This window comes from Punica granatum, chromosome 3, assembly GCF_007655135.1.
Source record: "Punica granatum isolate Tunisia-2019 chromosome 3, ASM765513v2, whole genome shotgun sequence".
NCBI classification, from domain to species: Eukaryota; Viridiplantae; Streptophyta; class Magnoliopsida; order Myrtales; family Lythraceae; genus Punica; species Punica granatum.
In genome coordinates, this window is record NC_045129.1 from 15,860,185 (window position 1) to 15,871,131 (window position 10,947).

The window sequence follows — 10,947 nt, forward strand, 5'->3', positions numbered from 1 at the left end:
GACGACTCGAAACCCGTAAATTAAAGCATTCGGCAAATTTCTAATTAACCTAAAATTCTACATACGGGATAATCGGGACGTTAAATTTGGCTAAATTAAATCACTTGACTCTTTTAAATGAATTGTACGAATCGGTTAATAATCTGTAATCGCGTTGACAGTTCAAGAACTGTTAGTCACTCCTTTTTTTAAATTCACAATTTCAAAAGCATCGAGATACGTGCTACGTAATCTTGATTTTTCATACACACACATATTTTTCGATTCAAGGGGGATGACTATCAGTTTTTGTCCTGCCGTCACTCTAGTATAGGTTTGTGTTTAGAATGGGTTAAAACATGGAAAAAAAACAGATTAATCTCAAACTCGGCTTAAATCAAACATGGGCAATAGTCAAATAGAGGGTTAGGTTTTTGGGTTTTAGGTGAAAATACTTTTAATCTGTAAAAGCCATATTGTCGCGATGCAGAATAATCTAAAAACAACCCACACTCGAGACTTGACTATGAACATCACGTCTGTCGGGTCCGTTAAAATAATGCCGAATGCTACATACCCTATCCATCATTTCTTTTGTTTGTTTTAAGGTAGGGTTTGTATGCCAAGATACCCCAGTTAATAATTGGTTAACTCACGTAAATTCGATAATAACAAAACCCCATTGTTTGATTATTTGTGCTTACTTGTTACATTTTTTGCACTCGTTTGTTATGCGGGTCGAGCCCGATCCTTTAGGACACGATTCACATGGGGTCCAACGCCCAATCATAGATTACGGGATCTACTCCCCTAAACACTGAGTGCGCATCTTATTTTCAGTTTCAGTTTTTCAAACCACACGGTGAGCACGAGTGTAATAATGACCGAGCGCGAACCGATCGAGATTCAGATGTTGTAATTTTTATTTATTTGAGAGGACAATGTGAGGATTTATATTATACATTTATTCATGTAAGAATCCTGGTCGGAGAGTGGACGGTCGGAGTGTTTCTTCGAATTTACGGTGTCAAAACGCATAAGATGAGCTGAACTTAATTAAGCGGTAATTAAATTAAAATGGCAAGCCTAGACAAGCTAGAGTATCGAAAGGGCGTGTGGGATATAGGCCCACACGTAACAGAACCCCCGAATTCGGAATTTTCGGTTCCGTACAGACCATAGGCCTTAGCAATTAGGTGTACCCCGTACCCCTAGACCCGGGCAACTCACCGGCCCTCGACCTTCGGGTCGTAAACAGGTAGTGGAGACTTCTTCTCACGTGCGTCCATCGTGCGTCCCCGGGAAGGTGGACACTCCCAAGCCGAATAGTATAGGCACGCGCATGCGTGCCCTGACGAGACGAAATTCGGGTGCGCACAATTCTAATGAGGTTCGGTTAAAAAATGAGACCCAAGCGGCAATTGTGTTGCCATATGAGCCATCCAATGGTGCATACATTCCCCTCCCTGTAGGTTTAATGGACATTGACACTGCAATTCTAGTTAAGTAAAATTCGAATTGCGTGAACAAGACCAACCACATGTGGAGCACCATTGTTATCCGACGTAGGCAGTCCATGGACTGTTTTTTAATCCACCTCTAAAATGATATTCATGTAACTCAACTCCAAACATGTCTTAAATCGATAAGAACCCCATAATTCAGCCACCACAGTCGACGCGGTCCCTATATTGTGAGGGAAACCGCTCAACCATCTTCCATCACTATCCTGAAGTAGATAATGACAAAGAGGACATCGTTTATGAGTATACCTTCTCACCTATCAAATAAGAGGTTGTAGATTTGATTCTCATGAGAGAATTATGACACCCTGTATTAATTATCAAGATTAATACTTTTATTTTATTGTATTCGATTTGTGGACCTCTCTTTTATTTTTTTGAAAATGAATAATAAGCACTATGCATCTCTCCCTTTCTCCGTAAACCCTTGTCGCCTCCACCGCTCTAAAACAAACCTCCTATCTCCGTTGTCATCAACGCGTTTGGCTCTGATTGGGCGTGTCCCGCTCCGGATGGGCTCGTCCGGTGGTAGTCTCTTGCCCTTTGCTGTCGTCTTTCTCTTTGATGTTCTTTCTGCAACATGGTTTTCGGCCAGATCTTGGCGCCATTTCACTGCCGCCACCACCTCTCCACCACTACAGCCCCGCTTCACACTGCCCTCCCTCTCCTCCCTTATCTGTTGGTGCCATTTACCACCTCCCCTCCTTCACAGCCGCTTGCTACTGCCTCCCTCCACCGCCGTTGCTCTCCATCCGCATCGCTGTTGAAGCGCCTTCCCTTGGACCTACTTCTAACTTGAACTAGTCTTGAACAAATTGCCTTGACCTAGGTTAGGTTCAAGTAGATCCGTTTAGCTCCAGCTCCACCTTGTTCGAATAAAATATGATCTGATTAGATCTGATTTGATTGACCCAATTTCTTCTCAAGTCTTTAACTTCTCAAACGCGTAACATCGAATATCTGTGTTGAACGCTTACGCTGTCATCATTTTCACTTCACACGACAAAAACCTTGGCTTCCTCGAGCTACCATCGTTGACGTATTACTGACGTAGTCCAAAGAAAGTTTAATGTTCGGCTCGCTACTCCCTCCATTTCCGTATATTGTGTATAGTTAGCCTTGGATTGGATTGATTTGAGGTCGACCGGCTCGGAGTTAATTGTTTTTAGTTTCGTTTTGTTTGGTGTGCGATTTACTATGTGTTTGTTTTTAATAACGAATGACTCTACAGCCGATCCGCCGATTATCATGTATGCATCTTCAAGCAACTATTCCATTGTAACGAATGCTTTTTCAAGCATTCATATAAATGATTTTTCAGGTATCTCTCTAGATGTCTCTTTAGGCATTCAGCTCCATGTATATTAGACTTGATTTTCAAAAAAAAAAAAGAATTTTTATATTCAAAATAAAAGAATAATAAGCTCCCGAATATTATATACGTTCTTTTTCAAGAAATCTACTCCTTATAAAAAAAAAAGACATTTTTTTAAAGAAAAAGCAGTAGAGACCGAAGCGTGGCGTCCTATGATTGGGAGGACAGCATATGTCTTCAAAAAGAAGGAAAGAGAGGAGAGAGAGATCCCGGCCCGGATGGATCCCAACTTCCACTCCTGACGTACACGTGTCCTCCTCTCAGCTACCTCCATGAAGATCTCTCTCTCTCTACATCCCCAAACAGTGCTGACTTGAATGCGGACGAGCGAGTTGTTGTGGCGCATGTTAGCACCGACCCCCTCATGCTTCCATCACAATTTTCCTCTCTCGCTCTCACTCCCACACTCACTGCTCCTCCTTCAGAATAAACGTTTTCCAATTCCTCCCTCTCTCTCTCTCTCTCTCTCTCTCTCTCTCTCTCCCCCTCGAAAGCAGCTGACGGAACGGAAGGACAGCTACTCCCCGGCGCATGCTAGCCACCTGTCACCTCTGTCTCCCTCTGTCTCCCTCCTCTCCTCCATTGATTGACGCTCTCATTCACATTCACTGCTCTCCCCTTCCCCCCCTCGTCCGTTTCACACTGGCGTGATCTATACTGTAGGTACTCGGATCCTCTCTCTCTCTCTCTCTCTCCATATATATATATGTATGAATGCATATAAGTACGCGATCGCGCGTGTTACTGTGAAAAGTGAATCTGCGCGTCCGTGTGTAACCTTACGAACGCACGCGTCTCCGGGCCATCGGGTGAGACAATGTGTGAACCTCTAAGCTGCTGATCGAGGATTTGATTCGGTTCTCTCTGCATTGCGGGTTCTTCTCTGGCAATCTTGTAGAGAAATGGTGAGTCTTTCGGTCGTTCGTCATCCGCACGGCGTCATCTCATCTGCTCTGATTGATCTCTCTCCAGCCTCCGATGCAACTGATATGCTTTTCTGTGTAGCTAAGTCTTAATTATGCGATTTGATTTGTGAGATGCCATAGTTCTATTTTGGTAAAATCGAAGTAGTAGGACGTAAAAGTTCAAACTTTGGCCAGGGATGAATTGCTGTTACAGCATGAGCTGATCTCGGAGTGTGATTTAGTTGATTTTTGTTTATCGTTCCAAGTTGTGTGTCGATAGATTGAAGGACGATGATGTTTTAGATCTGATAGGATAGGACCACTGTTTTTGAGGTACGGTCCGTACATGTTGTGAGAATGTTTTCTCTGATGGGTATATGCTCACGGTAATAATGCCTGTGCGATGTCATGGCTAATCTTCCAAGATGCTGATTCGTTAATTTCATGTATCCTTTTTTTTTTAAAATAATATATATTATGTGAACTGATATCTGCATAACGTATCACTGCAGATTGGAGATATATTAGTAAGAATGCGAGGGCGTCATACTCATGGTGATGCCTTCTCGACATACAAGAGGACAGCGCTTAGGGAATACGTGGATTCTTACAGGGATGAAACCGCTGGTAATGAAGCCAGAGATCCTAAATATTTATGTTATGTCAGTCTTAAATTTACCAATATTGGCTTTTAGCTGGATCTCACCAAAATTGTATGTACTGCATGATGTCAGATTGGCAGCCTCTTTTAGCTGGATCTAATTAGAAATGTTGTATTGCAATTATGTCACATTGGCAGCCTGAAACAAATACCTTTCCGCCATATACTTGATCCGAAATGGACCCAATTATAGACTCTGCAATATTTAGAAAATTCTGAGACAAAAGGGAAAGAAGGTATAGTGCTACTTCGTATTAAATTTCAAGGTCGAAATAGTACTGGGACTTTCTTTTCTATTTTAAATTTCTTTCCCCTCCTTTTCTCTCCATTATTTATAATGACCTTTCAGGACTAGGATAATCCATTTACCTTAATAGGAATAGATTTGTATTAGACGTTTGATTAGGTACTATATTCACGGTCATTTCATTTGCAATTGATATTAGAGCTATGGTTGGCATCGTCACTTTTAGTGATGATGGTAACTTTATACCCTCTACACTCTTGATTAGTCATTAATATGAAAACCAATCTAGCTGAAACATGGGAGAACAGATCTCATGAGCAGTTATTTTCTATTTTGACTCTAAATGCATAGGAAGGGTACCTTTGATTGACACCATTCTTACTGCATCTCAGATCACTTTGTGAATGGAACTAGCAAAGATATCGGGAATCCTTCATGGAGGCGATCCTTCCCCCATGTGCTTGTGGCTGCTCTTTCTTCATTCCTGTTCGGTTATCACCTAGGGTGCATACCAGACTTCTGCTACTGATACCTCTTAAAATTTGAATATCTATAAAATATCTTCTGATTAGTCATCTTTATCATATAAATGCAGGATTGTTAATGAGACATTAGAAAGCATTTCTTTGGACCTTGGTTTTAATGGAAATGTAATGGCTGAAGGTACGGAAAATGCAATTTTTTATCTTTTACTTCTCGTATGATTACATATTATAACGTGCTCTATTTTTTCTTCTTTTTCTTTTTTAATCAATGAAGGTTTAGTCGTAAGTACTTGCTTGGGTGGTGCATTCGTTGGATCACTACTAAGCGGTTGGATTGCAGATGGGGTTGGCCGTCGCAGGGCGTTTCAGCTATGTGCTTTGCCTATGATAATTGGTGCTGTAATGAGGTAAATTTAATAGTGGTAGAGTTACCATTCTATTAGCTGGGGCTGGTTTTGGTACTACAGTTGAGACTGACTTCAACTGTCATGACAATGAAGTTACTACTTCCACTTTGTTGAAACTCATTCTGGGGGTGAAAGAATAAAATTGCTATTGTTTTTGCATCATGTCAATAATCTTACCAGGTCCAAAGAGAGGAGGCTTCATCAGTAAATATAAATTTGCAAGACTTTCTTGCTATCAGAGAATATTTTATGTCTAGATGCCGAATACATATTAACATGGACTAATGGATTGGAGAATGGTGTAATTTTTAGTGAACTCCTGTAGTTCATCATTGAAATACTGTGTCTTTTGAGCAGATAATTCTTGTTTCCTATGGTCCAATGTCCATTCTGTTTTCATCTTGTTACTTGTGTGTATAATCCTATTAGCCATCAATCTTTTCCTGATATAAGCTGGGTTCATCCTGAATCTTTGGATCCTGGCTAAATGGATATAATTGAGCTGAGGCATTCACCGTTTTTTCTATGTTGTAGTTTCATTAATGATTGGACGTTGTACCGATATGGTTTGATTTTTTTTTTTTTTTGGGAGTTGTTCCCATAGAAGGCTTTATCCTGGAATATGTGACTCATAAATATTGTCTGACAGTGGCACAACGAATGACTTATGGGGTATGCTTCTTGGAAGATTGTTTGTCGGAACTGGGATGGGACTTGGGCCTGCTGTTGCTGCTCTCTATGTAGCAGAGGTATGGTATATCAACTATGTCATTTTTAGATTATGCCATGAGTTAAAAATGTTAGTTGTTTGCAAAAAAGAAAAAGAAAAAGATAAATATACGATGTAAAGATAAATACGTTCTCAGCAAATCTAATTTGACTTTGACAGGAAGTCTTGAATGCAGGTTTCACCGACATCTGTAAGGGGTACGTTTGGAAGCCTCACTCAGCTTTCAACTTGTGTTGGAATATTGGCATCTCTACTAATTGGAATCCCAGCTAAGGACATTGCAAATTGGTATGTAGTTTGTTGTGAGCCTCTTTCAGTCTAGACTTACCCTTAATAGCTATATTCTTTTGCGGTGATATTCTCGAGAATTGTAGATCTGTAGTTTCAGACAGGAGTGATGCTCTTTGAGAAAGAAATAATACTTCCTATCATTCTGGTGATGTGCTTAGGTGGCGGGTTTGCTTTTGCATATCTGCGTTTCCTGCTGCAGCATTAGCTATTTTGATGGAATTCTGTGCAGAGAGTCCTCATTGGCTTTTCAAGGTTATTATTTTTTTTGGGGCATATTTTAAAGCACTAAATAAATTTATTCCGTCAGTTTTACGTTCTATCAGCTTCCTTTTCTATGTGAAGGTCTTTTGATCAGTTGGAACTTTTGGACTTGATTTTAGTTTCTCAACTTTACTCAGAGAGATGGCAAAGAAATTCCTGATTATTCGTAGCTGGTGAAATTCAATGCCCAAAGAAGGAATTATCTCTGGATTTTACTATTATCAGCTATGTTATACAATAGATTAAAACATTATCATGAGGATAATTTAGCAATCAAAATTAGCAATTAATGAATGCAGTCAGTAAAAGTACCTTTTGTTCTGCAAAAAGGCTTTCTGCTGGTAAAATGAGGAAAATCTGAGAAATTCAAGAAGCATTGGGTATGTTGGAGCATCACAGTCTACCGTTCAATTGTCTGATGACTTGCTGCCCTTCTAATTGCAGGAAGTGTAAAAGAGTTACTTTCTTTGCGGATACTTGGTTGTTTATACTTATCATGTCATTTACTTCTGTTCTTTTTCTGCTGATATTGCTTTTCAGTAGATCCTCAACCCAGTTTAACATGTAGTTGAACCTCTAAAACTTATGTAGTTAGATGTTATAAGTTCTACTGGAATCTTTTCAGAGGGGAAGAGCTGCTGAAGCTGAAATCATGTTAGAGAAACTTTTCGGAGGATTGTATGTTAAGTCTGCTATAGCAGAATTGTCCAAGGGTGACAGAGGAGATGGAGCAGATACTGTAAAATTAAGCGAGCTACTCTATGGTCGCTATTTTAAAAGTACGCAATCTTAATTTTTCTTCCCTTGTTCCACATGCTATCTTATTTCTAGACTAAGGAGTGTTTACATCTTGCAGTGGTTTTCATTGGATCTATCCTTTTTGCTTTACAACAGCTTTCGGGGATAAATGCTATATTCTACTTCTCTTCGTCCGTCTTCAAAACTGTTGGTGTACCGTCTGAGCTTGCCAACATTTTTGTCGGGCTGGCAAATTTATCAGGTCCAAGAGACTACATGTCCATACTTCTCAGTTTTGCAATATACTTCTCTGGGTTGACTACAGCAGTCCTGCTTTGTTACCTATTTTCAGGGTCAATCTTTGCTATGATATTGATGGATAAGCTGGGAAGAAGGGTTCTACTTCTTTGGAGTTTTATGGGTGTAGTGAGTTTCAAGTATCCCTTGCAAGATCATTAATTAAGTGGCAGTTAACATGATAATTAGTTTATCTCATACGATAACACAAGATCAGTATTCAGAGCGGCTTCCAGGGTTGCAAATCTGGGTAGAAAGTCAATCCTGTTAGCACCAGCAAGATACCTATTGCCTGTTTCATTGGTAAGGTGGACAGGCTTCTCTGTCCACTTACTATGATTAATGCAGTTTCATCATAAGATGAGCACTTCATAAGACATTGCTCTTACAGGTTACGACAATACTATAGTAGCAATCCTAACTCTTTTTGGAGAAATATGGGCTTTAACTAGACTCATAGAAGAATATGGGTTTAATCACATTCATGCAATGACACTTATCATCAAAATGTCACTTTGGCTCTCAAAAGGGAAAAAATAAAAGAATTTCATGCTTTATGGTGTTTCATCTGAGTTTGCTTCATTATCTTTTTGTTTAGGCATTCTCGATGAGTGTTCAAGCAATTGCAGCAAGTTCCCTTGTATCAGGTTCTGCAGCACTTTATATGTCAGTTGGTAGCATACTCCTGTGAGTATTCCCTCTCAGAACTCAAGCTGAAAAGGGAAAAGAAACTTTGTCCTGACTAAGGCAATGTTCTTAATATATGCTCTGTCACAAAATGTTTGCATGCAAAAAGTCTAAAGTGTGTGATTATGCGCTTCCCTTTCACTATGGGACTGAAAAAGAACAAAATTGTGTGCACTGTTTCATCCATATTCAAATTTAAGTGGTTGTTATAAGGACAGCATAGTAGCTGCTTATTAGATCAGGAACTGACTAAATACCATCAAATCACAGTAGGGAAGCAGATGAAATGGAGAAAATTTGCAAATGCAAAAATGCCCATTGGGAAATGGTTAATTGATTAATACATGCAGGGTTGTCTTGGCATTTGCTCTTGGTGCTGGTCCAGTTCCTGGGCTTCTCCTATCAGAAATATTTCCAAACAGAATCAGGGCTAAGGCGATGGCGATTTGCATGGCTGTGCATTGGGTATAATCTTTTTTCATGTCATAAGCTGCTACATTTCACGCTTTATGGAGCTTCATTAATTATCTTGCATGTTTTCTTGGTGTTGACTAAGTGTGAAAGCAAGATATTAGTGGAGATTTGATGTAATATGTGATGCTTGCATTTCAAAGAGTAAGCATAGAGATTTTTGTAGTCTCATAACTGGGAACTAACTTGGTTTCTTGAAGCATGTGCTGCTTATGAAATTCAGCTGGGCAAGATAACTTTTAAATATCGATAAGTGCGAAAAATAATCATCCTGTTTATGTTACTGTTTTCTTTTGCGAATTGCATTTTATATCACTACTCCCTCTATTTCATCGGAAATGCTGAGAGAAATCAATTGCATCCTTGTCAGGTGATAAATTTTTTTGTTGGCCTATTGTTTCTGCACTTGCTGGAGAAAATGGGGCCTGTACTTCTGTACAGTATTTTTGCTGGTTTCTGCATAGTAGCAGTAGCATTTGTCAAGAAGAATGTGTTGGAAACTAAAGGGAAGTCGCTCCAAGAAATCGAGATCGCCCTTCTTCCTCAAGAATAGTGGTTGGTGCCTTTTGCTCCCCTTTAGTTGAACGAAGGATGCTCCATTTTAGATTGCGATTCAGGTCTGTATTAGATTTGATCTAGTAGTTTCTCAGTTCGATTATCTTGTTCTTCTCTATGCAGGTTGAGGAATTGGATAAGTGAGCGAAAACTCCACCGGCTCTTCACATTATATTTGTAATTCTATGTCAAGCAGGATCAACCTTGTGAGATATGAGGTATATGGACAACTCCACCAGAGTTTTTTGGCCGGTTCTCTTACTCGGGAGGTTTATCTCTCTTACTTGGAGGTTTAACTGCATTCGCGGAGGGTTTTACCTCTTAAATATCTCTTACTCGGGAGGTTTATCTCTCTTATTTGGAGGTTTATCTGCATTCGCGGAGGGTTTTACCTCTTAAATAGGGAGTCTGACTTTTTTGTCAGAGGGTAACTAATGTATGTAATGGAGGTGTGTATTTATTTTCAGATAATATGCTCACCATCCGAATTCTGTAATACTTGATTGTCACGGTATCCTAATGAACTTTTTGCACAAACCTGCTGTTCATAGCTGAATGGAGCCTATAAGGGTACGAATTGAGATTCCAAAATAAACGCTTATCCACCAGGGTTTGTGATTTCTCATGCGTAACTGCGAGCTCATCAGGGACATTCCTTGAATTTTGGTTCAGGGGTGGTTCTTTTTTGTTAGTGATATGCCTTAGAGTCGGTTTATGTATTCGAAAATTTCTTTTATGGCAATTAAGTTTTTCTATTATTCATATATTATATGTGTTCATTAGAATAAAGTATGGATGTTTCATTATTAAAGAGTTAAAAGAATATGAGTGACGGAGTATTTCAGTATGAATATTTTTAAACTGTTGATCATATGAGACTTAACTAGGCATTATCTCTTCAGGTAGATCGTCATCTCTGTCTTCATCCATGATTAGTATAGAGATATTAATGAAGATGAATATTATCTAAAAACGGTTGTCAGGCAGACACGTGGACAATTATGAGATAAGTGGGTCGAACGTGAACACTTATGAGATAAGTAAGTCGAATGTGATATTATTCACATGGCACATTTATTTTTGTCAATAAACATTATCTAGATTATAATGTTGTATGTAGTCCTTAGACCTGAGATGACACGACTGTCTCATATATAAGTTATTAAGATTTGCTATTGCTTATATGCTTGTGCTCTGCATAGGTATCCGGCACGTGTGGTCCTACCTAGTTGTATATGGAGATAGGTGACCGATCAAGACGAGATTTACTAACATGAGTAAGCAGGGAAATGATCTTGTGGATATGAGTTTGATTGTCATGATATTCTGCTCAGT

The 10,947-nt window shown here is 39.4% G+C and overlaps 1 protein-coding gene across 3 annotated transcripts; it reads left to right on the plus strand.

Moving 5' to 3' along the window:
- Window positions 1–3,280: 3,280 nt before the first annotated feature.
- On the plus strand, window positions 3,281–10,230 carry LOC116200795 (probable plastidic glucose transporter 3). 3 transcript variants are annotated; one of them, XM_031531703.1, is made up of 15 exons: window positions 3,281–3,540; window positions 4,295–4,409; window positions 5,083–5,194; window positions 5,286–5,353; window positions 5,450–5,582; window positions 6,232–6,331; window positions 6,488–6,600; window positions 6,762–6,855; window positions 7,490–7,643; window positions 7,721–7,864; window positions 7,955–8,028; window positions 8,498–8,586; window positions 8,937–9,051; window positions 9,428–9,612; window positions 9,736–10,230. In XM_031531703.1, the coding sequence occupies exons 2-14, from the start codon at window positions 4,316–4,318 to the stop codon at window positions 9,608–9,610; spliced, it is 1,473 nt and encodes a 490-aa protein (XP_031387563.1). In that variant the 5' UTR covers window positions 3,281–3,540; window positions 4,295–4,315; the 3' UTR covers window positions 9,611–9,612; window positions 9,736–10,230. The 3 variants fall into 3 exon arrangements, with proteins under 3 accessions (XP_031387563.1, XP_031387564.1, XP_031387562.1); XM_031531704.1 differs by having other exon boundaries at window positions 3,281–3,536; XM_031531702.1 differs by lacking the exon at window positions 3,281–3,540 and adding an exon at window positions 3,547–3,782.
- Window positions 10,231–10,947: the final 717 nt, after the last annotated feature.